Source organism: Capra hircus, chromosome 11 (genome assembly GCF_001704415.2).
Source record: "Capra hircus breed San Clemente chromosome 11, ASM170441v1, whole genome shotgun sequence".
NCBI lineage: Eukaryota > Metazoa > Chordata > Mammalia > Artiodactyla > Bovidae > Capra > Capra hircus.
Genome location: NC_030818.1, coordinates 29,023,162 through 29,050,001, shown reverse-complemented (window position 1 = coordinate 29,050,001; position 26,840 = coordinate 29,023,162). Strand labels below are relative to the sequence as shown.

The 26,840-nt window shown below is 53.6% G+C and overlaps 1 protein-coding gene across 2 annotated transcripts in view; it reads right to left on the bottom strand.

The window, feature by feature from the left end:
- Positions 1 to 26,840, bottom strand: part of TTC7A (tetratricopeptide repeat domain 7A) — a 116,679-nt gene that overhangs the window by 53,618 nt on the left and 36,221 nt on the right. For both annotated transcript variants that reach the window (XM_005686573.3, XM_018055198.1), the window contains exons 6-11: positions 17,586 to 17,664; positions 16,612 to 16,769; positions 15,941 to 16,004; positions 5,904 to 6,041; positions 4,282 to 4,365; positions 42 to 146 (exon numbers count right to left, since the gene is read on the bottom strand). In XM_005686573.3, the coding sequence (XP_005686630.2) occupies positions 42 to 146; positions 4,282 to 4,365; positions 5,904 to 6,041; positions 15,941 to 16,004; positions 16,612 to 16,769; positions 17,586 to 17,664 (628 nt within the window). The remainder of the gene's footprint in view (positions 1 to 41; positions 147 to 4,281; positions 4,366 to 5,903; positions 6,042 to 15,940; positions 16,005 to 16,611; positions 16,770 to 17,585; positions 17,665 to 26,840) is intronic.

Here is a 26,840-nt window from a genome sequence, read left to right as displayed (position 1 = left end):
GAAGCTGCCAGGACCTGGGCCCTGCGACCGGAATCACTCACCCAATGTAGGGACCCGATGCAGACCTTGGCGGCCATCAGGGGCACGGTGGGGTCCGAGGGCCGCAGCTTCACGCACTCCCGCAGCAGCGACACGGCGTAGGATGACTGCAGGAGGAAGGGCGGCGACATGGTCAGCCACAGCCCTGGGCTGCAGCAGACTGGGTGTGTCCTGCCTCCAGTGCGGGCAACTCCCCAACGGCCAGCCCCCACCCTGCACCCCTTTCCTCCCAAGCCAGGAAGAGGCCCACTGGAAGGAGCCCAGGCAGCGGCGGCAGGCAAGCCCCCCCGGATCTGTTTCCTCATCTGGAAAATGGAGGCTGTGACCCTTGCCAGAGGTCATGTAACAAGAGCTAAGGAGGAAAACACAAGGAAACTCTTCAAAAGGAATTCACATGTGAACCACAGGACTTTTAGAGGTAGAAGGAAACTCTCTCAAATCTCTGAGAGGTGACAAGGTTTTACAGGTGATAAGAAGAAGACAAAACCACATGGAGACTGGCGGGAGCAAAAAGGCTGTCAGAGAAGAAGCCATAGAGATGGGGCCACAGACATGCTCAGGATGGCCAAGTGTGGAGGGTCAGTAAAACCCAGCCCACAGGCCAAATGTGGCCCGCTGCTTGCTTCTGTAAATAAAGTTTTATTAGAACTCGGCCACACCCATTCAGACGAGCATTGCCTACAGCTGCTAGCATGATGCAAAGGCAGAGTGGAATAGTTCCCACGAAGACTGACCTACAAAGTAAAAAATGTTTACTCTCTGACCCTTTACAGAAATTCTGCTGACCTCTGTTCTAAGTGCTTTATAAATACGGCGTCATTTATTTTTCACAACTCTCCTGTGAGGTAGGTTGCTATTGAAACCGTGTAACTCAGATTGGGACTTGAACCTATGGTCTTTCAACTGAGATCACACACCTGGTTCTCAGGACTTAATGCAGCTCAGGTTCTTGATGTCTCATCACAGAAAGAATTCAGTGACAGAAACAAAGTGATAGGTAAGAAGTGGATTTATACAGGGAGAAACACACTCCACAGAGTGTGGGACAGAAGAGAGAGCGCCCTTGAAATACGGCACGGTTAGTTTTTACAGGCTGGGTAACTCTACAGGCTAATGAGTGGGAGGATTATTCCAACTATTTCATCACATCCTAAAGGCTGTCCCTGCGCCCTTCCCTCCTGTTTCACTCTGTCCCTGTTCACAGATGAGGAAAGTGACATGCAGAGAAGTGGTGTGTTTGAAGCCACACTGACGATAAACAGCTGAGCTGGGGTTTGAAGAGTCTGACTTTAAGCTTGTAACCACTGCCCTATCCTGCCTACCTTGGCCAGAGAGGAGGCTTCCGTCTCCCTCCTATACACGCATGTGTGCACATATGTGTAACTACAATTCCCACAAGCTGGGCCCTACTGTTGGCCCAGCTCGCCACCTTAGTCAGCTTCATCCTCCCTGGCTACTCCAGAGGCCCCGTGAGGGACAGGGGGACTCTGGAAGGCTCTCTGTCCACAGTACAGTACGGAGACTAGTGGATGCAGACCTGGGGCCCCACTGGTCTGCGTCCACCCTGGATCCCCACCTTTCTCTACCTGCCTTTCCTTTCCCCGCGGAGAAAGGGGGGCTTTCCTCAGCCCAGATGTGAGACTTCCCTGGGCTTTGGCCTCGGGCTCATTAGGCCGATTTCAGGTGCCTCAGCCTCGGGCCTGCTCCGTGTCAAGTGTGGCACCGGGAGTTGTGGGGTCCCTGCTGGGAGGGGCAAGAGACTCACAGAAAGGCTGGGTGGAGAGGACAAAGCCCTGCCCCACTGCTCTCTCAGGAAAGAGGAGGGTAAAAGACCAAGAGAGTGTTAGCATACGACCAGCTGGGAGGCTGGGGGCCTGCGGGGCAGGGGGATTCTCGGTGTGGGCTGGGGCAAGAGGCCAGCGAAGGGCTGGCAGGAGGCGCCAGGCCACCCCCCTCTCCCAAGACCCTCTCCTCTGAAGGCTGCTCCCCGCCCTTGGCTGTGGCCCCCGCCCTTGCCCTTTCCCTGGCTGCTGACCTCAGCATCCCTGAAACAGACTTCTCTAACCCTGACCCTCCTCGTCCCACCCCAACCCGGACCAGGAAACACTGCTATTTAAGGAGCCATCTGAGGACTCCTCAGTCAGAGCTGCCGGCTCTTTTTCTTTTTTTGTCATGCTGGTTACCTAGCAACGCAGCCGCTGAGGAGACCAAGAGAAGAAGCGGCCTAAATCATGCCAGGGAACCTGTCCTCTCTTCCTGCAGGTGGAGGAGCCGGATACACTCATATCCGCCTGGCCTCACCTCTGCACACAACTGCAGGGACATAACCTGGATTCCCACCTTAGGCTCCTGGCAAAGGACAAGGTCTGGCTATTCTTCCCAGGGCTGCCTGGGCCAACCAGGCAGGCTGAGTTGGTGTGCAGGGTTCCTGAGGGGTGGGGATGGAGAGCCTGCGTCCAGAGCAATCTCCTGCTGCACTAGGCCCAGGTGAAGGTGTGACCCAGCCTGTGGGGCCTCATGCACGAGGCACTCACTGAGCACTCCAACCTCCTGCCTGTAAGCCCATTCTTGTGTCTACCTTGCTGTTCTGGGAAGGAGCCCAGGCCATGACACTGGCTCCCCAGGTTCTGGGGTGTGCTAGGCTGCGTCTGAACCTCTCTGAGCCTGGCTCTTTTCAGTAAGGGTGTTGAAGACCCCATAATTCCCAGGTTGGTGTGACATTTTCTCCTGAAACGGGGGCCTTCCAGGAGCACCTCCAGAAATTAAAGCTAACTTCTGAGAGCAGTGCATTCTTCTGAGGAGGGGTCCCCAGCTTTCCTCAGCATCTCAAAGTGGTCCACGACCCACAGAAGGGTGGAGACCTAGCCCTGGTCCTCTCCTCCCAGACCATACTCAGACTAGAGGCTCTTTCTCTGTTTCCTCAAGGCAGAAAGAAGCTGTCAAATGTCATCATCAGCTACCTACCCAGGCTCCATACAAGCCCCAGCCCCCCTTGTTCCTCCCCTAGGCCTCAACCCATCTGTGTTCTGAGCTCCCTCTGACCCTCAACAAGACCCTGCTGAGCACACAGCCAGGGTACATCATGGCATAACTTACAGGATGCCCTGTGAGGTGGCCAAGATGATGAGGGAAGGGGAAGAGGTTGGGAAGAAAAATGCTTGGCAAGGTAACAAGGGTGCAGAGAAGGCTCCTGCTCGATTCTTGGCTGTACTTCTCCAGCCCTTTCCCACCTGTCAGAAGAAGCACTTGCTCTGCCCCCTCTCCCCACCAGACCCTGGCAAGCACACCGTCCTTTCAGTGGGGGCGGTGGGAGGGTGCTGGCAAGCCCAGGAGGACCCTCCTTGGAGACGACTGCGGGGCTAGAAGAGCAGGTGGCACAAATGGCTTGGGGGTGGCGGGGGAGGAATTCCCTCAGCCCCACAAATGGGCTCTGGGTGTTTATAGCTCTTGGAACGATCTGTGAGCTCAAGCCTCCTTACTTCCTGCATTCGTAGCATCCTCAGCCCCAACACCCTCAGCACCCAGCTCCGGAAAGGTTTTCCTTTCATGTCACTGCTGAGAATAGAGGCTTATGTAAGTGTGATTCTCATGGGAGGGAAAACCAGTGGGTGCAGGGACAGGGCTTGGGGAGAGGGTGGTGGAAGGCAAACACAGTTCCGGACACCTGGATAAGATCAGCCCTGCTCCGGGCAGGACTCCTCCTGACCACCCCAGCACGTCCACCTCGCAGAGCTCCCAACACACTTCCTTGGGAGAAGGGGGGGTGCTCTGCTCTGCTCTACCCTTCAATCCCTCCCTCCTAGGGAAGTTTTGGATTTGCAAGAAGGTCCTTCCTGCTGCCACACTCCCAGGTGAGAAGAGATGCAGCCCCCAATAGAGCACCATTCCCCTCGCTGGGAACCCACGTCCCTGCCTGTCTCAGGCAATCACACCAACCGGCTCACAGGCAGAAATGCTGCGACCCCCCGGGTGTGCACACGTACTCAGAGAAAACCATCCACAGATTCACACCTACACACCTGGCCCTGTCATAACTCACAGATAAGACACCAGGTTCACCCTGGGGGTCTGTGGGCCACCCTTCGTGCCCCTCATTCCCTGGAGATTAACATACATTGCGGGACAATATTTCTGAATCATTGCCGCAGCCTCTGCCAGACTCTGAGAGGGGCGAGTGGACAGTGCAGCCCCCAGCCCCCTCTGAGGGGGAGTGTGCAGCCCCCAGCGTGCCCTGGGCCTTACCTTCCCACAGGCCACCATGGACAGAGCCACCTGGTACCAGAGGTGAAATTCTCCAAACGCAAACTTCATGGCTCGCTCCAGGCACTGCGAAGAGGGAGTCAGTCAACACTTTCCCTCCAGGGGTCCTCCCTGCCCTGGCCCACCCACACCATTCCAGGGGAATCCCTGCTCCAGCCACTTGCACTCGAGGCAGCCAGAGCTCACACCTGGTTCCTTCAGAGAACTCCAGGGGTAGCCTGTCTCTAACAGCAGTATGCTGCGCGTCCTTGCACAAGTTTCTCACCCTCTCTGGCCCTGGGTTCCCTCCACCGTATCATGTGAACATCAGGGCGACAGTGAAAAGCGCATGAAATGAGATTTGTGAAAGCGCTTTCAAAATGTGAACCTCCAATAAAAATAATAGTTGACAGTTCTTCTCACTATTATGCCTGGCACCATCCTCATCTTTCTACATGGATGAACTCATTTACTCTTCCCAACAACTCAGTGAGGCAGCTTCTCTAATTATCCCCATTTCACAGATGAAGAAGCTTGAGATTTGATTGATTTGCCAGAGTTGCAGGGCCAGTAAGCAACAAAGTTACTGACTCTGAAGCCCGTGTACAGAATGATGCCCGAATGCACAGGCTTCCTTCTGCTCTTCGTGCCAACCATCAAGAAAAACCATCTGCTCCCTGGCCCTCTGATCTGGGCCACCCCAAGTCAGGGGCTGTCTGTGAGACCTGATAGTAACCAACAGAAGTGGGTCCCGGCAGCAGAGGCAGGCCAGCGCACGAGGCCAGGGTTCACCGCACGGCCCTAGTCAGGCGGGCCGGGGAAAGAGGTGAGGGGCACAGGGCCGCACACAGGACCTGCAGAGCTCAGTGGCCTGGGTCTCCCATGCTGACTCAACACACTTCTTTGCACCTGGGCAGAACCACCTGACCGGGCCTCGCCCATCTCACTGGCGAACTTAGGAGACCACTTATCTCTTGATACGAAAGATGGTATCTTCTGTAAGCGCCTCCCGTGGTGCCTTGGTGTAAGCAAGGGCTCAGCAGGTGTCACTGCCCCTCCTCTCGGGAGCTCTCCCAAACATGTGGACAGAGAATCTGCTGCTGAGAGGGCCATCTAAGCCCAGGGCCCTAGAGCCACCCTTGACCTCAGCCTGGATCTGAAAGCTAAATATGTGCACATGCCATTCACCCTGGCTGGCGGGGAGGGCAGGAGAGAGGGGCAGCTCTGTGCCCCTGGTCTTCACATCCTGGAGCGGGACCACCGCCTGGGTCCAGCCCATGGAGCGCTGCCCCAGTAGGGTTTGCCCAATACAATGAGGATGCCCATTCTGGAGGGGGTGGGAGGGGGATCCAGGCTCCCAACCACTCTCAGCTCAGAACCCTCCAGGAGAGGCAGTCACAAAACACCAGCATCACCTCCAGGGGAACCGGAGGGGTGGATAATTACCCTCTTGGGTTTCGCTATACAACACCACGTGCTCTTTCAAAGGAAAAAACACATGACAACATCTGAAAAAACAGATACACCCTGCCAGTGAAGGGCAGCCCCTCTCTGTGCTGGGTCTCCCAAGAACAGAGCTGGAGTCCTTGGTGGCAGCAGGGGAGGGATAGTGGAGGGGGTTGTACCTCGGAGAGCATGACATACTGGCCCCGCCTGCCCAGCGTGATGCTCAGCAGGTCATAGATGGCCGCCGCATTCTGCAGGCTCACGGCCCGGTCCTCCTCCTGCTCCGGTGCCCGGCTCAGCACCACATCCCGAGTGGCCTGTGGGGAGACACGGTTTAGAAAAGAGCGAGGACAGAGAATAAACAGGTGCCTGTCTCCACAGGGCCCCTGCCTCTGAGGCCCAGTGACCTTCACCCTTTCGCTGCTGACCCAGGCCACACTCCTAGAGCCAGCCAGAGCCTTTCCCCACCACCACAACAGCAAGCAAACCCTCCACCTGTAGCCCAGGCTGGGCTGATGGAGCAGTCCTGAGTCCCTGCTTCTGATTTTCAGTGTTTTATTCTGCAAGCTGTCCAACCTACAGAAAAGTCGCAAGAACAGTAATACAACAGCAGTAAACCCAACTTGGTAACATGGACCACAGAGGCTTTGACTCTCTTAATAACAGTAGTAGCAGCAGCAGCAGCAGTAGTTATGGTAGCCAGTTAAAGCAACTTGGACTTTCATCCCTAAATAGGACATTCTTTCTATAACCACAACAGAAATGCCAGATTCAGGAAATGGAACACTGTTCCCTCTATCTCCTAAGAGCAGCTCATATTCAGCTCTTGCCTCCTGTCCCACCAATGCCTTCACGGAAGAGCCATCATACCAGGATCCAACCCAGGAGCATGCTCTGCAGGTGGGCACCAAGTCTCTTGGGCCTCCTTTCACTGTTAGGAGTCCCGCGGCCCTCCTCTGTCTCCAGGACACTGGCATTGTCGAGGGTACAGGCCAGCTGTCCTCTGGGACCGTCCTCTGTGTATGTGTAATCGTCCACTCACAGGACAACCTTCAGATAACACTGGGAACTGACAAGATTGGGGGGTGGCTCTGTGGCTTGACTCACAGGACTAGAGTTTGGGTGGTGGCCCCTCCACGTCCTTTTCCTCTGAAGGTGCCCCAAGTTCCTCCGATAAGGACCCCATACCTCCTTCCCATCACCCCCACGTCCAGCCCAGACCCTATCCCTGACTTCTCACTACGGAACTCTCCTCTGTCCTTCTCAGAAACCTCCCCACAACCCAAGGTCCCTGTGCTTTGCACCGGCACCCAAGAGTCCAGTAGCTCAGAGTTGCCAGGGACTGCTCAGGGAGGGGAGGGGCAAAAGAAAACGTGCTTTAGGAGTGGGTGAGTCTGAACAATCTGAAGGGGGGCTCTGTAAACCCAAGCTAGAAATCCCCCCACCAGGAACTGGGGACCCACTTGTTCTGCGGCCTGTGGTCCCACCCACTCTTGTACACTCACATCCTGGGGACAGCGCTCAGGAGAAGCCAAACAGGGGTCATGGGGATCCTGACAGGGCGGGGATGCTCTGGGCCCCCTGTGTCTCCTCCAATCATAAACACAAACACACACACACACAGACACACACACACACATACACACACACACTCTCTCTCTCTCTGAGGGCTGTGCCTGAGCAGAACCAAAGCTGGGTTCTGGGCAGACGCTCCCAGTGGCTGCTCCCAGCGTCTTCCCACCTCTTGCCCCCTCTCCACCAAAGGGGTCCCTTCCCAACACCCCCTCCCTCTGTAGAAAGGGCTGAACCCCCTTTCGTGAGTCGGGACCCACTCTCCTCTACTATCCCACAAAGGACCTCAGACCCAGGGACTTGACCTCTTTGACATGATAAAAAAGACCTCCTGACCCTTAAAACCCAGATCCTGCTGGGTTCAAACGATGTGTCCATAGGTGGTCCTCACAACTTCCTTCCATGCAAGACTACTATTGCCTCCTCCAGGGCAGGGGTTGGGGCTCCCAAAGGTGATGGCTACAGAGGCAGAAGCTCAATGGTCTTTGGATTATAGGTTCTGGACGTGCCCCACTGTGCAGGCTTGATGTGCTTTCCCACAGAGGCTTCTAGAAGCCAAAATGCCTATAAGACCCAAGGACATGACTCACTCATTGGGGCTTTTCAGTAAGGCAGCCCAATGGCCTTGATGGGGCTGCTCCTCCGAGCACAACAGGCCAGGGCTGCCCACCACCCCGATGGGCATGGACTGCCCCAGGAGAGGGTGCTGGGGATGGAAGAAGATCCCCAGAAAGGTTGAGTCCCAGTGCCAGCCTGGTAAACAAGAGCCGCTCAGATGCCAAAGGGTTAAGGGAGAGGAGTGGAGAGGGAAAGTGCCAGAGAAATCCCCCTCCTTCCCAGTGAAATCCACCCACGCAGGCACTAACAGGAAGAGAAGAGATTCTAAGGAGAGCTTTGGCAGCAGCTATTTCACCAAGGAACACAAAACCCACTCTGTGCCCAGCCATGGACCTGCCCACTCCTCCACCTCCAGCAACTCCCCAGCTCTTGGCCACCCAGAGTAGGGGCTGCCTCTATGGTGGGATGGGGCCCGGAGGTTTGGGACTGAGAGGAGGGGAGACACAGTCCCTGCCCTCAGGGAGGGGCTATGGAAAAGGACACAGCAGCAGTACCCTGTGCCCGCAGCGAGTGGACTTGACCTAGAACTCTGGGGGGAGAGGGGTTCCTCATGGAAGGGGCAGGGCAGACGGCCAGCAGGGGCGGCCTTCCTGCAGGATGCATCCAGGGTTGAGGACCCAGTCTACTGTAGGGGACGGTAAGCAGTAAGCTTTGGTTGGCACCCTGCCAGACCCCCAGTCCAACCCACCCTCCTTTTTGTGGCTGCCAAGGAGCCCTGGCCAGCTTCTCTCCACTAGCTCCCAGGTTCTTTCCTGCAGCTCCCTCCCCTCACCAAGGCCCATCTATGTTTTCAATTTGGGGATCCCTTCCTTCTGCTGCTCTCCCTGACTTGTCTTGCCAGGTGAGGTTGCCCACCTCACATCCTCTCCCAACCCTAGGCACACACCCGGGCCCCACATGCCCCCCTCGCTCATTAGTTCTCGGGGCAGGAATGCATCTCACTCATCTCTAGCATTCCAGCCCCAGCACAGGCCCGCACACAGCACTCTCAAGTGACATCTGAAACAGAAAGATTCTGGCCCTTGTGTGGAAACTTCCTCCTGTTGCCCTGGACCCTGACCTTTAACAGAACAGTGTCTCTGAATGTGTGTGGCTGGTAGGAAGAAGGCGTGGACTCCTAAGCTCCGGGCAAGCATTAGGTTAGAAGGACAGGAATGGATAAGGGAATCACAGCAGTATCTCCTCTGTCTGAGGACTCCCTCCCACCTCAACAGGGAGACAGTAGGAAAGGCATCTTCCCAGGGGTCCTCAGGACTCGGCACCTGTGCCAAGAGGGAAGTGTGGGTCCCCAAAGGAAACCCAAAAGCAGAAGTTTGCAAGCAGTTGCTATGGTTCTGGGGCAGGGCTGCGGTGAAACGCTCCAGGGTTTGCAGGGCAGCTGGGTAGCCTGTGTATGTAACCATGGCAACGGGGTGGGGTGGGGGAGAACCAGAAAAGAAAAAAGGAAGCCACAGTGTGGGACTGGGGTGGGGGTGGGGCGCTGGTGACAGGGTGAATTCACGTGCAGCTCAGGGGCCAGAGCAGGCCTCCAGTGCACAGGGCTTCAGACCTTCTGGGTGTTGAGTCCCCGCCCAGGGCACCCTAGCTGCCCTGCTCCCTCCTCCTCCACTGAGCTCCCTCCTACAGGCCACAACTCTGCGCCCAGCTCCATCAGCTGCCTGCCTCACCCTTGGCCCCCTCACATACTTCCCTTCCACCATTTAAATGTCCTCACAAGGACGTCCTGCACATCAGATTCAGTGACAGTCATAGACTGTATGGAAACGAAATGTTCTTCTCATCAACCCACTCCTTACTAGTCTGGGATAATGACAGGCTATTCTCCAGTTTTCCCCTGCAAAACCTCAGTCAGGCTCCTCCACTTCGGGGGGTGCCCTGCTCTTATTTACTTCATGCACTTCATCCCAGGCAGGGTTCATCACCTGTCCCAGATCCTAGCCTTGGACCCTCTGCTCTGCTATCCTTCCAAGGGGCAGTCTCCCCAGACCAAGCAGGTCAGAAGAGGAAAAGTCAAAGAAACATGCTCTTCCCCACCCCTCCATCATCCAGTGTGACCCACTGTGGCCTTTGGACATGTACCCATGAAGCAAACATCACGCCTTAAGAAAATGCCCACATCTGTCACGCCCCAGATGGACCAGTGGCGTGACACCTCAGGCAGGATGGTTCTTGCTCAAACAGCCAACCCTCGTGTGGGTGCCACGCATTTTAGAAGCTGAACTATCACTGCCATGATCTTATACTAACCCCATGGAGGGGCGGGATGAAACTGCCGGTGTTCCCTTTACAGATGGGACCTTGTGCGAGGAACTTTGCTAACTTGTGCAAGGTCTCCAGGAGTTAAGGCTGAACCTCCGATGGCCAGTCTAGGACAAGCTTCTACTGCCCTAAGTACCTGCGGCCCTATGGGCTTCTTGGCCAGCCCTGGTGCCCAACCTCTGTTGGCTGCAGGGCCACAGACAGCCCTGACCACAGACAGCCCTGAGAGCCCCATTTCTCCTCTGATCCTGGACACAAGCAGGGTAAAGGGAAAGGGAACTAACTTGTACTTTGTAAGTATTATCACGTAATGCTGACAATGACCACCCCCTATTCTATTGTCCTTTTTATCAGATGAGAAAACTGAGGTCCAGAGGGACCAAGGAGGATACTCAAGGCATACAGATGGGGGTTTAGGACCCAGATTAGAACCCAGACATTCTGACTTTACCCCAACTCATCCCCTGCCTCCAGGTGTCTCTTAGGAAGAATCCGCCAGCCCCGCCCACACCCTCAGAGGCCCTGGGCGGCTCTGCTTGGGAAGCACCAAAGCAAAACATGAGGCTGGGCTTCTCACTCAGGTCTCGGGGGCTGCTTCTCAGCAGAGAACAAGCTCCCTGGACCACATCAGCCCCATTCTCAGGGACAGCCTCTCGGCTGGCCAAGGACCCCGCCTCAGGGCCTGCTGCTCACCCCCCACAGCCATCACCCTAGAAAGGAGTCTCCCAGTGGCATTTGCGCCTGTCCCTCGCTGGAGGATGCGGTCATGTTCTGCTCCGGCTGCACTCCCCACCAGCAGACATCGTTACCACTGTCTCAAGAGCCGCCAGCCCATAGAACCGAGAAATAACATGTTCTGTGTCACGTCTCATCTACACAGGATCCTGGCCAGGCCCCTCTCAGCCCCCTGCTTCTGCAGCAGAAGCTTTCCTGCCAGTGAGGGTGTGAGGCTCTCCCATCTCCACTGCCTCGAGCATTCTGAACTGGCAGTGGTTAACAAGCCCTTTCCCCTCACAGCCTGCAGCATACAGGGCCTCATGTCAGAGCAAACCAGGTGCCAGAAGCTGGAACAATCTGTGCTCATCTGCAGAGTTCCAAATGGAATCAAGTCCGGGAAGCACTTTTTGGGAAAAAAAAAAAAAAAAAAAAAAAAGGTATCCTCAAACTGGTTTATCATCCAACCAGAACTGAACCTAAATGTTTTCTAAAATTACTGAGTCAGAACCAGGTATCTGTTAGGATAAAACGAAAATATCTTGACCACCCACAATGTACCGGGGTTCATTTTTGAACTTCATCCACCCAGTGGAGAAAAAGACCTTAGGGTTCATTTTTGAACTTCATCCACCCAGTGGAGAAAAAGACCTTATTAGTCCCATTTTACAGATGAGAAAACAAGAGAATCAAGGAGGTAAGAAACCTGTCCAGGCTATAAAGGTTGTGAATGGCCAACTCAAGATTCAAACTGCTGGCTGCCTGCCATTGGGCATGGAGTTTGTTGACCTCAGGATCCCAGGCCCCAGAGACTTATCCACCCACCCACCCTCTCTTAATCCAAGCCTTTGTGTTCTTTCAGTTCCCAGGAGCCTGACACCAGCAGCCATTTCTCCCCTAGCTGAATGAAACAGGGGCTTGAGGATTTCAGTTTGCTATAACACATTTTCATGCCTGAGATCAAGGTTTTAGAAATGACAGAGTCCTATACCCTCTGGTTACCCAGTGAGAAAATCAGGCTGATTTTGACACATGGGTTTTTAAAAAACCAGAATATGCATTTGAGGTTCAGCAGACTGAGCTAATTCCTTCTGATTGGGGGGCCAGGCCCTCCTCCTAGTCCCTAGATGCATGTTCCACTAGGTAGGAGGACATCTGGGCAAGGGCTGTGATTTAACTCGTCATCATTCTATCGCCAGTGCTGGGCATGCATGCCACATCATCGCTGCTCAGACAAGACTGGATGCATGGAGAGTGGGTGGGTGGATAGATGGGTAGGCATTTTAAATGCGCTTTTGGCTCCCCAAATTCAAACCCGAGTACAAAACACAAGTCTCCTTTAGCCAGTTGTAACTCACGCCCCATGCATTTCTATGATAGCATTTGTATGGTTTCTATTTACCTCTTGCAAGACAAGGGCTCCCCTATTCATTCTGATCGCACTCAGCCTACCACAAAAACCATACCCACGTTACCAGCCCTGCACTCAGACAGAATACTCCTCTGAGTTCCAGACCACAAAATAGGGGCCGAGGAAATCTGCAAACACCCTTTGCTGAAGCAGCTGCACCGGGGACCTGGAGGTGGAGAGCTGTGATGACTCTGCCTCTTGGGCTGGTTGTGCTGGAACAGCTGTTGGTGTAGCCTAGTGAATCCTGTAGGGATTGGGATAACCCAAGGAGCCGGCAGGGCAGCCATCTGCTTCTAGAAGTTTCTCCCGACCACCTCCAGCCAAACCCAGCCAGCATTAAAGGGAGATGAGGAAAACCCTGCTGGTACATGGAGGTCAGGCTGAGCCTCAGGTGGTCAGTTAAGGGGTCAGAGCAGGAGCATGGCAGGGGTGCCCATACCTGATGGAGAATGTGACTTGGGGGAAGGAGGGGGTACATCTAGGGCAGGTGAGAAGTCAGGGGCGGTCTGGTCACTCAGAAACCGCTTGGAGCCACAGTGGCCAGATCCTGATCCCCAGGTGGAAAACCCTCAGATAAGACATCAAAGCTACTTCCATCACCAATACCCTCCTCCAAGATGTCTGAAACTTCTAGACGTGTGACAGGCTGGGTGTGAGGAGGAGGAAACCAACCAGCCAGCCTCGAAGAGTGCCTCCTCCCAGCCACAGAGCACCCAACGTCTGCGCACTTCCTCTGCTGTGCATGCTTCAGGGAATTTCCACCACATCCCCACCAAGTCGCCTGTGCAGGCCAGTGAGCAACATACCCTCCCTCAAAAGGGAAAGAGTTGTTGGGAGGGAAACCACCTTGGCTCCAAGCGTGGGTCATATTTTAATAAAAGGCCATTTTCTACTTGGAGTGTTTAGGGGGAATCGCTTTAATGGAAAGGCATCTAGATTCTGGTTCACCCAGATCAAGCAACGGCCATAGGAAATCCTCTGTGGAGACAGAGTCCAGCCTCTACCCCTGCCAGGGAGATAAACGCTGACCATTCTCACACAGATAGCCAAGGCCCTGTTTTCAAAGCTCTCTCCAAGCCCTGTCTCACTTGATTCTCAAAGTTATCCCCCTGGCCCTTTTGCAGATGAGAAAACCAAGTCAGTGAATCACAGACGTGATCTGAATCATGGCTGTGAGGGTTACAGTATGTGACCTTGACCAAAGCTGTGGTTTTTCTAGTAGTCACATATGGATGTGAGAGTTGGACCATAAAGAAGGCTGACCACCAAAGAATTCATGCTTTCAAATTGTGGTGCTAGAAAAGACTCTTGAGAGTCCCTTGGACTGCAAGGAGATCAAACCAGTCAATCCTAAAGGACATCAACCCTGAATATTCACTGGTAGGATTGATGGCTGAAGCTGAAGCTTTGATACTCTGGCCACCTGATGCGAAGAACTGACTCACTGGAAAAGACCCTGATGCTGGGAAAGACTGAAGGCAAAGAAGAAGGGGGTGGTAGAGGTTGAGGTTTGATAGCATCACCTACTCAGTGGACATGAATTTGAGCAAACTCTGGGAGACAGTGAAGGACAGAGGAGCCTGGTGTGCTACTCTCCATGGGGTCCCAAAGAGTCGGACACGACTTAACAACTGAACAACAAATGACCTTGACCAAGACACACATCTGTCCTGGACCTTACTTTTCATATCTGTAAGATGGGAACATAGTAATATTAGATTAAACAATATGAAACTTACTTTTTACATGGCTCAACACAGTGCCTACTAGAAGAGATGATCAGCTTGGAAACTAGCAGAGAAAGGACTCAAGAAATGTTTCCAGTTTCACCTTTTGATGTCCCACCTGCAGACCATACTGTAACCCTCAGCACAGGAAAGTGAAAATAATGGCCTGTGTTTCCCAAGGTAGGTGACTTCCCTGCAGTCTTACCTGATGGTGTAGGTGCTGAGATGGCTGAGGTGTGTGCAGGGGGCAGGGAGGGGATGCTGGTCTACGGCTGAGGGCCCATAATTATAAACTGGGGTTCAGTCTGTAAGAAATGCACTCTTCTTCCATGAGAACCAGATCTGGCCTTGGTACCACTACGCCCACGTCGGGCTAACCAGCTAGATGCCCCCACTCCAGCACATGCCCTGCCAATCTTTCAGGACCACATCCTGGCCACTCTGCTCTTGGGATCCAAATATCCACACCCCTTCCTGGGCACTCTCGGATCTGAATGGACCCTACCTGGCTAGGGAAGGATACACTCTTTCTCCCCTAATCCAGTGACCCCACCCCCACCTCCCTACCCCCCATCTACTTGCAGGAGGGACCTGCTCAGCTAGAGACAACCCACTGACCAGAGTTCTCTAAACAAACCCTGGCATCACACAGGCCCAGGTGTCCAAAGAGACATTTGTTTCTGGCTCTCTGGGGGACCTGGTTTCTTAAACTCCACTTTCAGTCACCGCTCTGAGATGCATCATCTTTAGAAACCTAGTTCTCAACCCAGGGGTCCCCAGCTCATAAGCTCTGAGGGGCCCCTCAATCAGAGGACACGACTTTGCTGCTCCTGCCCACCCCTCCTCCAGTCCCCTCGGGCCACAGCCTTCATCTCACCACCTCCTGGACGACCCAACACATCTCTCCACCTCACTGAGCCTCCACGGCACAGGCATGGGTGTGTGTATACGCGCATGTGTGCGTGTGTGTCTGCCTGGGGCAGGACAAGAGGTCTTCTGAAAAAATCTAGACAGTATTTCACACCATACCCCCTCCGCCTTATTTCTGCACAGCACTCAGGCCCTGAAACCCTGGAAAGTTGAAGACTTATTTGTTTACTGCCCACCTCCCTCACTAGAATGTAAGCTCCATGAGGGCAGGGAGTCTTCTCCATTTTGTCTGCTGCTCTTTTCCTGGCATCCAGAAAGGGGCCTGGCACAAAGTAGATGATACTCTGTATTAAGAATGGCATGGGACTTCCCTGGCAGTCGAGTGGTTAAGACTTTGCCTTCCAATGCAGCAGGTGAGGGTTTGATCCCTAGTTGGGGAGCCAAGATCCCACATACCTCGTGACCAAAAAAACCAAGATGTAAAACAGAAGCAATATTACAACAAATTCAATAAAGATTAAAAAACGACTGGCACAAGTACATGAATACTTACTTGTACAGGCATCTCACCCCGTGAGTTACTGTCATTTTAGAGGGGAGGCGCTGAGGCTTGCAGAGCTTAGGTGATCTGCCCAGGGCCCTCAGCAACTGAGCGGCAGGGCTGGAGCCTCAATCTAGGCCTCCTGCCATGAAAATCACATGTTCCTTCCACTCCCCTCCATCACCACAGACCCAGCTCTGAGCTGTTCATGCAACATTCTGTTGACAAGCTGATGATACCATTTAATTCCAGAAGCAGGAGGTAGGAACTTGTCAGCTCAGTCCCTGGTCATTGGAGGGCAGGCCCCAGGCCCCCGAAGGCAGCCTTGTACACCACACCTAAAGCTCATAAGCAAGCCGCATCCCGCTGCGGGGCAAGCAGAGCCTGCTGCAGTGACATCCACGGGGGACTGGTCTTAGCCAGGACCTGGTGGTCTAAGCCTAAGCCCCGCAGCCTCCCCCACAGGGCGGAGGCTGGAGGCCCAGGTAGCGCCTTGGCACTCACCATGGACTCGCTGATGAGGAGCAGCAGCAGGGCTTCCTCAATGTTATCCTTCGGGCAGTAGAGGCTGTGGAGGACAAAGCAGGCAGTCTGGCTGCAGTGCGGCCCTCACCGAGCAGCACAGCTGGCCCGCCCCGCTGGCCCTTCTGCCCCGGAGTCGGCACCAGCCCTCGTAAGGTGGCCTTCCCCTGCATAATTCACAGGCACCGGACTCCGCCTGCAGTTCTGTATCACGCCCCAGAGTCATGGATCTGTAAAGGCTGTGGTGGACGGGGAACACTGCAGTGCTCTTGGGGTGGGGGTGGGGATGCCCCTTCCAGCCCCCAGTGCCGCCTGTAGTGAGTGGCTGCGGCAAGCTGCAGAGAAGAGTAGGAAAGAAGCTCACAGACCCCGCCTCCAATTACTGGCACAAACAAGACAGATGGTGCATGAAGGCAGGGACTCCTCAAATAATTGTTTGGCCTTTGGAAGCCATACAGGACCCCCTACACCCACCGTGAGCCCTGCCTTCTCTAGTCTACTCGGCTCCTGCCTGTTCTAAGGAGTCTTCCTGGCAGGGAGCTGGGCGGAAAGTGCAGGAGAGTTCCACAACAGAGAGAGGGGCCACCTTGGGCACCCAACCCCAGGGACGGTGGCCTGAGTTTGGAGTGGTCCCCCGAGCAGACAGGGCTTACTTGTCTCCTTCGTAGAGGTGAGGTTTCCGCAGGGCCTGCGTAATGAAGGAATTCTCCTCCTTGCTCATGAACTCAGGCAGAGGCTGAGACAGGGGGCTCCAGTAGCACTCCTCACTCAGGGAGTGCAGCAGGACCCCCGCCAGGTGCTTGGCGGCCATCTGGCAGAGAGGGCGGGACTCAGATGCAGGCGCGCGCTGGCTCTGCCCTGCTGGACCCTCCACCCACGGCCTGGCCACATCTGCCTGCTGGCCACGTGCTGCCCCTCCAAGGAGGCCCACCACTCCACCCCCAAGGAGTCGCCTCCCTTCTCTGTGCCTCTAGCACTGAGCTGCCCCCACCCCTTCCGTTGGCCTTTGATGGCTCCCACTTCATCTTTTGTCCTCTTTCTTCTCTAGACAAGAGGTACATTTCCTCCTCCTTCTGGCCCCACGGAGCCCAGCATGGCTCTGAGTGTTCACAGGCCCTTGCAGAGCATAAGGCCCCCTGGTACAAGCAGCTTTCTCCACCAGACACCTTCCTGATATTTGACAGAGAAGTGTAGAGTGAGAAGCAGCTGTGGCTCTGATTCGGGGTGAATAAAAGCCTAAGAGGGCAGGCCTGAAGTGGGGCAGGAAAGCGAGGCAAAGTTCTTTATTAAGATCAGAAACAAAAGCCTGAGAATTAGCACACCACCGTGCTAGGAAGGGATGTCAGGAGGTTTCAGCACTGATCTAATGTGAGGGGCTTTGCACAGTGCTGTGATGAGAAGGATGCGGAGGGCGTGTCCCAGGCTTGGAGGAAAAGAATGCTGCAGTTGACTAGCAACGTCTGCCGTGAGCATGACAGGGAGAGGATAAACACGTGCACACCTGCACGCGACATATGGTCATCCCTGATTCAGAGGCTGCCTGCTAGGACTTCTGCAGCCTCCTGCTGAAATCAAGCCCTGATAAACCAGCCAGAGCCAGCACCCAGCCCTGGGGCTCCTCCATTACCACTTTGAAGTTCTGAGTTGCTTTGGTCTCCACAGTGCGCAGCACCTCCCGGAGCTCCCTCATGCCTTTCACGATGTTCCTAGTGGGAAGACAGCAGAAGCAGGGTCGTTACCAGCCTAGTTCCCACAAAGACATCCTCATCAGACCTGAGGATGCTAGGAGGAGCCTGCCCATTTGAATGTTATCTGACAACATCCAGTAATTGGTAAGAAAGGTCAGAATTGTAACACCAGGATCCTAGGGGCCCAGGACTTCACTGATCAAAGATACAAAGGCTTCCTCTTTCCTACAGCCCTCCGGAAACCCAGGCCTTCGGTTCACCATCAGAAAGGGACCAAGATTGAGTCTTCCAGATAGCCAGAGGGAATTTGTTATATGATCCAGGGAGCTCAACCAGCTGCTCTGTGACAACCTAGAGTGGTGGGATGGGGTGGGAGGCAGGAGGGAAGTTCAAGAGGGAGGGGACATAGGTATACCTATGGCTGATTCATGTCGATGTATGGCAGACCAATACAACAACTGGTTTACATGCAATTGTAAAGAAATTACCCCCAATTTAAAAAAAAAAAAAGGATTGGGTTACTTCAAAGATATTCTGGCCCAAGCGCTCTGGGCTGGTGTCAAACTTTCAGACTTGAGGTCAGCCCCAAATTCTCCATCTTCACCCTCCACATCTGGTCTACACTAGAATCCATCCTCACCTCTCAGTCCTTACATCACCTGGGGCCTAGATGCCAGCGATAGCTGGTCTCGCCCACTCCAGTCAGGCCTCTGTGCCTTAAGCTTTTTAGAGTGTGATCCATAGTAAGAAATACACTTGACATTGCAACCCTATATATATGCACACACTGCTTACATAGAACTGAAGTACGTTTCTTGATCTATTATCTATCTCTACTACACGCAAGGCAATCCACTCTGATATGTTCTATTTTACATCTCCTGCGACTTCCCCTTTTTAAAAATGCTTGCAGCAGCCCACTAAACAGATTTTGCAACCCACTGATGGGTGTGACCTGAGTTTGAAAAACTGCTGCCACCGTCCCTTGAGGACTCCACCTGACACGCAAAAGACATCTTGTTCCCCTCCATGTTCGCTTTTCGTTGGTTCCCCCCAGGCTTACAGAATCCAGTTGAGGCCCTCAGCATGAGGCTGTCAGGCCTGCTCCTTGCCTCTCTCCCATGTCATCTCTCACCACTTGAGTCCCTTCTGAACAACTGTCCACAGTTCCCTATGTCAAGTCTTGGCACAGGCTTCCCCCACTGCCTTTAAGAGCCTTTCCCCTACACATCTTTTTTTAAAAAAAACCTGTGTTTTTACACATCACTTTCGATATCACCTCTTCCTTGCAGCCTTCCCAGGCCCTCCTGTGTAGCTCTTGCCTCGTATTAAGTCCTCTTTCGAAGCAAGCATGGCACTGCGGTCATTTCCCATTTACAGGCTGACCCCCTTCGCACTGTGCACCCCCTGAGGGCAGGGTTCCTGTCTTGTTCCTGGACCTCAGCCTGGGCATATAGCATGTGATCAGCAAATGCCCTCAGTTGTTCTGGGGGGTTCTCTAGATCACACAGAAAATCAATAGCTGCCAGGCCAGCAAACTTAGAAATCAAAGAGGGTAAAAAGCCAAAGGTGACCGCTCAGGAAGTCACGTGAGTCCCTCCTGCATGAAACAGATTCCTGGGGACTTTGAGCTTGGAGCCCTAAAAGGACAGAAGCTCAATTCCTTGCCTTCTGGGAACCTCTCGTTTCCGACAAGCAAGCAAGCAAGCAACATTATAAATTCAGATCCCCGTTTGTAAGATTGAGAATGGAGACTAAGACCTGGGGGATAGAATAAGAATCACAGCAATCTTCCCTAGTCTGTCTAGAGCTTCTAAAGAGCCAGAAAGGGCACGAAGCACAGGGCATCACAGGGTCCTTAGAGACTTCATGTCTGGGGGCTGCCACTGAAAGTAGAGTTCACCTCTGTGGGCTGTGCGCAGCCGTCTCCTCTATAAAATCACAGCTTCAGTTTCAAACAGCATCTCCCAGGCTCCTATCATCTACAAGCCACATCTACACTTTCGGCTACTAGCTGTGCACCATTAGTGTTATCGCTCTATGCAATACTTTTCTTTACATCTTCTTTCTTTTTACTTCAGTAGACATCCCACCTTCATCAAACATACCTGAAATCATGGATTTAGTGTACAAGCTGTTTGGCTTCAGGTTTTGCATTTCTTTTTTGCTAATAAATACTACATACAGAAGTACTTTTTTTTCCCCAGAAGTACTTTAAAAAACTTAGTCTGTGTATCACTTACAACCATCTGTGTACTAAGGTGGGACCAGCAGCATTTGCATCAGGAGAACTTGTTAGAAATGGAAATTCTGAGGATCCCTACTCCAGATCTGCTGGATCAGAAATTCTGCTGTAGAGTCCAGCAATCCATGTTTTATCAAACTTCCAAGAGGGTCCCAATGACATTCAAGTTTGAGAACCACTGGTTTAGAGGATTCCTCAATGTCTTCCAGTTCTCCTATGCTAAGCAATCAGGTTCCAGGAGGAACAACCTGACATGGAAACCCTGGCTTTGCAGCCAGATCCTAAACCTGCAATCTTAGGACAGCGAGGTAGCCAATCTGAGTTCTAGTCTCCCTGTCTGCTGGAGGATTCCCCGTTTGCTCACAGTGCTGTCAGGAAGATGAATGTATGTGAAGCCCGGAGGACACCAGCCCTGTGGTATAGACTTACTGAATATTAGCTATTTTCCCTACTTTCCTTTCTAATCTGGGTCCTAAAGGTCACATTACTTATGTTTTAATTTGCCACATTGTTTTGCACGGAAGTTCAGAAGCTAATGAGTAAAGGGAGGGGAAGGAAGTACCCAAGGGGATCCTCCAGTTTTGCGTCCATCTTTCTCCTTCCATCAGCCCCGCCCCCACAGGGGACATGAGAACAGGACTCCCTGACAGGCAAGCCACACCCAGGGACAGGCTGGGAGCCCCCACAAGCCCGGAAGCAAGAGTCTGCAGCAGAAGCCCTTCAAGCCCGCTGAGGACTCTGCCTTGGAAAAGGACCCAGAGAGGGACAGCAGGGGGAGCTGAGAGGAAAACCACACGGCAACCATTACTAGGAGAGTGAGAAAAGCTTGCATGAATTCTCAGAAGAGAGGGAACGGCTGGCTCTGGGAACTCAGTCTGCGGGAGAGCTCTGCTGGAGCAGCTGGGCCAAATGGCCACAGGCTGAGGAGGGTTGGACCCTGGGGCTTCCCCAGGGCCCCTGTGGCCCAGAGGAAGCCGGGAGCACCCTGGACCTGTGGGTGATTTTCCACTCTGTGAGCTACCTGCCAGCTTCCTCCCTGGCAGCCTGGCCCAGGCTGCTTCCAGGAGGCCAGAGCCAACAAGGACTGTGACCCCTTCTTCCCACTGCAAGGCAAGGACTGTCCTCCCCTTCCCACTGCAAGGCAAGGACTGTCCTCCCCTTCCCACTGCAAGGCAAGGACTGTCCTCCCCTTCCCACTGCAAGGCAAGGACTGTCCTCCCTCTGCCTGTAGTTTCTAATCATCAACACTCAGAAAGCACTCCCAGGTCAGCAGTACTGGCACTGCCTGGGGATTTGGGAGAAATGTAGACTCCCGGGGATCCTGCTTCTCTCAATACACTCACAGTTTGGGAATGAGCACTGTATTTCAACAATATCTTGTGCTCCCAAAGTTGTATATTTTTTACTGTTTTCAAATCTGTAAGGGAACTGGGCACCTAAATAAGCTTCCAAGAATTTTTTAGCAAAGTAATCACCCTTAGGCATCTTTTGGGTAAGTTCCAATTTTTACTGAATTCAGATAAAGAGAAAAACCGACCAAGGTTCTGGTGGCCAGAGCTAGACAGGGAGAGACCCAGGCTCCCGGCCAATGCTAACCTGTTCTGAAATGTCGGGAATGCCCCTCTGCCTCAGCTCACCCCTCTGGGAAATGGGAAACAAGCTGGGGTCTCTCCCACCAGCCTGAATAATCCTGTCACAGGTCTCAACTGCCAGTGCCAGGTAGAGCTGGGGCTTTTCTGAACCCCGTGACAGGCCAGTTTGAAAGATCTCTTTGTTCCAATCTCTCACATTGACCTTTCTGAGCAAAGCTGCCACTTTTAACAATGTCCAAACAGGAGCCTCCAACAAACCCTGGCCCAGAATCAGGCTGCACGCAGACGAACCAGGAGGCCATGGATTCCAACTCAAGCAAACCCTGGCTGGTCAGGAGCAGAGAGAAAGAGGAGAGGCGCGTGCAGGCAGGGGTTAATGGAAACAACCTGTCTTAGAGCGGCCTGCAAGTGGGCCACACAAGGAGGTGGCAAGCTCCCTGGGGCCCCTGGTCAGCAGCAGGCAGTGGGGAGGATTTTGCAAAGCACTTTATCTCATCCAGCCTTTGCAACTTCTAATGAGGTTGCTGAGGGAAGCTTCTTATTCCCGGGCACCAGCTCAATGCTTGGAACACAGGAGGCACTCAAGAAATTATTGTGGAATAAATCCATCCTCATTCTCCAAAGGGAAGATTAAAGCCCTGAAGATGCCTGCCTTTTTAGGCCATCACTCACCCAATGGAAAAGGTGGGCTCCCTGCAGGCACCAAGGGATTCAGATTTCACTCCCTTCTAGCTAACCAGACTCTCCAGAAAGACAACAGTGTTCTGACTTGGCATAGTTACACTTTCCTTTCCTGGCTATCTGAACTCCAGGACTCCCTCGATGAAGTCTTTTCAAAGGGCTCACTGCATACCAAGTACCTGGATACTGTCCGACGCGATGGACATGAGTTTGAGCAAGCTCCGGGAGTTGGTAACGGACAGGGACGCCTGGAGTGCCGCAGTCCATGGGGTCACAAAGAGTCAGACACGACTGAGTGACTGAACTGAACTGGATATTGAACACCAACTATCCTGTTCTCAACAGGCATCCAACTAATACAGGGGGAATGAATTAAGAGACAATGATGAATGAATAGCTCATTTATGGGCTTGCACATAAGGTGCTCATGGTCTATAAATTTAGTCACGCCCCTGATTTATTCAAGAGCTTAGCAAAATATTTTGCATACAGTAGGGCGCTCAACAAATTTTCTTGAGGGGGAGAATGAGAAGCAGGGAATGAGAAAATACATGGAATCACCACTGAATGGAACCTAAACGGGCTCTGGTACGCACGGCTCTGGCCGGAAGTCTCCGTTTCAGGGCTGGCACTGCTAATCACGTATGAGAGGTTTCTGGTCAAAGACCCAGAAATGCACAGCCAGGCCCCAACAGCTGGAGGGCTGAAGCAGAAGGCAGGGTCAGGTGAAGTTCAAATGGTTATCAAACTATTCCTTCCTGCCACAGAACCACATCATCAGTTTCAAAAACTAACGCTCTCCTCTTCCCTCCCAACCCCAGAAAAAGACAGTGACACTTCTGGGCAGGGCCCTGAGGACATCCAGGCAAGGGGACTGGTCTAGCAAGGTAGGGGATGGGCAGTGGGTAAGGACGGTAAGTGAAGACTGTGCATTGAGAGAGGCTGGAAGAATGTGCCTTCTCTGATGGGCCTCCGAGTTCTCCCTTTGCCTAAAGAGGTCTCTTCCGTGACCACCAGGAGGCTCTCCTGGGTTTCGCTGCTGGGTGACTCTGCTCCCTGGATGCCCCCTTGAGCCATCTGTCTCCTGCCCTCCCCCGGCACTGCAGATACTGGGTGGCTGCTGATTACTGCTGATTGGCACATCCCTCACTGGGTTATACTCAACAGCAGGCTGGGTTTTCTAAGGTACCTACACACACACACAGTAAAAGGGAGAGTGTTTTCATAAGGCTTCACAGCCTGCCAAGCCCTGCAACTCCCTTAGAAAACACACATTCCCTTCTCTATTGTTTGGTTTTGGTACAAAACCAAATATTGCTTTAGTGATTAAAAAAAAACCAACTGAAAAGTTTTTTTAAAGAGCATGCACAAAACATTCAGCCCACCTGGTTCAACATACATAACCCAAGCTGGCTCCCAGACCTGAGCCAAGAATGAGCTCTGTACGTCTAGGGAGAAGGAAGGGAAAAAAAACACTCCAAGGAGAAAATGGCCCCTTGCCCACTGTGGGGGAAGGAGCCCAGTCAGCTCACATTCTTTTCTTGGGAGATGCTCAGAGACCCAGTTCTAGTGAGGTCAGGGTCATCAACCGTCTCCCTGGCATTGCACCACCCTCAGCTACCCCCTGCTGCTTCACTCCTGGAACTGCTCCATGCAAAGGAGAACCAAGCCTCCCCCACAGCCAAGACCCTGGGCTCACCAACCCCCAACTGAGAGATGCCTCCTCCTGGCAGTTGTCATCCACAGAACTGCCTGGGGTGAGGCTCCAACCAGAGTCCACGGCTGCCCTCTGGTGGCAGCGAGAGGGAAGTGGAACCCAGGTATCCCAGGTCCCTGCCCCTTGGGAGGGGCCTTCAACTCTGGACTTTCGGGCCAGCACTTTCAGTCCCAGGTCAATTAGGAACTCTGCCATCAGTCATAGAGCAAGGGGCAGGAGTCAGCTGGGGAAATTAACTGCAGGATCAATAGGGCAAGGCCCTTGGAAAAAATGAATGTCCCTCAGACACTGAATGAGTAAGCGGGCAGCATGAGGGAGGCCCAGGCCTCAGTGAAGCTCAGGATTAAAGGAGAAGCACTGTCTGGAGGCCAAGCAAACACCACTCACACTGCACAGTGGAGAGCACCACACCCTTTAAGTTATGCAGATCCTCAACTGGAGGGATCAATCCTCAATCCTCAATAAGCCAGGCCCTGGGAGCCAGCACTACTCGTGGTCATCTGGCCCTTGGGGCTGGGCACCCTGTTCTCAGCAGGCTCTCCTCTGACCCTCTGGAGCCTGGGTCCACACCACGCCCACAAGGGAATGAGCTCCAGCTCTCAGATTCCAGCCCAGAGTCTGAGAAGCAGATACCACCACCTCCTCCTGTTCTTTGGCCCTAACGAACGTCCTCTAACACCCAACAGTGCCGGAGCTCCAGGGACTCCACTCCACCCAGCCTGTCAGAACAAAGTGTCTCCCTAGAGTCCACCCTGTCCCAGGCGGCGCCCAACTCCCTGCCTTCTTTTCCTCCAGCACAGGGCACTGTCCACCATCCACACATGGCTCCCACAGCTCCCGCTCAGACGTGGGCTCTGTGAGGACGGACCTCATCTGGCCCGGCAGCTGGGGGCGGCACTCAGGGGGCTCTCAGCAGCAAGCTGGGAGAGGAGCTGCTGTCTCTCCTCAGGGCTTTTCCATCTTAGCCACCTTTCCCCTATTGGGCTGTGACCTCTTTCAACACAGCAAAGGGTTTCTCCCAACCCTTCCCAAACACCCCAAGAGCCCAGGCAATGGGAGTGAATTTAACCACCAGCAAACGGCTCTGGAGCCCTGTAAAAGACTCTCCAGAGCTGCCCCAGAGACGGTGACGGGGGTGTCAGGTATCTGCATCCATCTCCCCATGACCTCCGGCCTCTGAACCCTGAGCTAAGACCGTGGTTCTCAAGTGTGGCGTCAGGCTGTGGGTGGGACAGACACAGTTCAGCACCAGGTTTGCTGGCAACACCACCTGCTGCCCTTGTGACTTTGGGCAAGTTCCTTAACCTCTCTTTCAGGAAAATGGGGATATTACTAGTTCCAACTTTACAGGATTGCATGTAAAGGCATCAGCATTCTGCCTGACATGCAGTAAGTATCCAACAAGTATCGGCGACCATCAAGAAGAAAGGTATAAAGACATTATTCAAAGCCCACCCAGGCACCCAGGACTACTTTATCTTTGTCACATTCCAGGGTCACCTCTGGGCTGGATGAGTTCACAGGAAACAGAGAGGGAAGGACCGTGCTGCTGCCACGCATCCTGAGAACTGCTCCTCACACTCAGGTTTTCAAAAGTTCGGGCTGTTTGCTGGGAGAAAAATGATGATTCAGTCTCTATTTGTCTACATGTGGGAGGCAGGGTGGAGCAGGGGTTGGGGGAGTTGGCATCCTGGCTCTAAGGACCAAAATTTGTGCTTCAGGAGGCAGAGGACAAAGACAGGGGAACAAAGTGACAGCCTCAGAAAAGAACTGAAATGATGCTGGCTTTCCCGGAGGGGTGGTGGCTGGTTAATGCCTCTGCCCACAACGGGCAAATGCGCGCACGCACACACACACACACAGCCTGAGTGTGCGGAACAAAGACAGGGCAGGAAGCAGGCCAACTCTGGGGAGGAACAGGGGTTCCGGAAGAGGAGCCGCTCTCTGAGAATGTGACTCAGGGTCCCCGCGAAGGAAGCGGAGCCCTGACTCAGCACAGCAAGGATCAACGGGACCCTGTCCTTCTCTCACACACCCCACAAGTGCCAAGGCTGCCCTCTGACACCCCCAAAACCTTAAGCGGCATGGGTTTCCAGGCCACTCAAATCTGAAGCTGGAACCCCAGGGAGTGATGTCAAGCAACTGACTCAAGCTCATTTGAGCCCTGGCCCCGGGGGTCACATGATCTCCTTCACAGAGCACATGGTCCAGCTTGGCACACAGCATGTGCTTGATAACTGCTGGCTCTCTCCTTCCCTCCTGGCTGTCCAAGATGCTCACCTAGACCTCATCATACCAGCAGAGAAGCTGGTATGCAGAAGGGAGCAGGCAGCCCTGAGGGGTGAAGGGAAGGGGACCTCAGTGGAGAGGGAGTTAACAGTGCTCTGAATTCCATACGCCAGTGTCTTTTCATTCCCCCTCTCCTCTTGGATCCTCACACCCTGGGATGCAAGACAAACAGAGACCCCCTGTTAGAGGTGAGGGTGGGGGCAGAGGAAGAACTCACTCAGGGTCACTGAGTGGCTCCCCATTCCTTAGCCCTGCTCTGACGACCACCGACTCTTCAGACCAGAAGCTGAGACCATGCACACCAATAGGGGCATACTCGCAGGAACACGTGGTAGGCTGTGAGCACCTCGGGGGGTGGCCATGGGGTCTGAACCTGGGTATCTGCTGTGGGCAGTGTAGCCTGGTGGTTAATGGTGCGAGGCAAGACTGGCATACACAGTCCTAGCTCTGCTCCGGACAAGTCACTTGTGTTCTCTGTGCCTCAGTTTCCCATCTGTAAAGTGGGGATGTGAGTGACAGTACTTACCCCAGAGGAGCGCTGGAAGGACAAAGTGCACAAGCAAGCAATGCACAAATTCAGCACTTAATACGTGGCATGTATTAGCAAGAGGGGTATTTCTTATGAATGAATGAAGGGCACAGAACACTAAAATCAGAACCACCTGGGGAA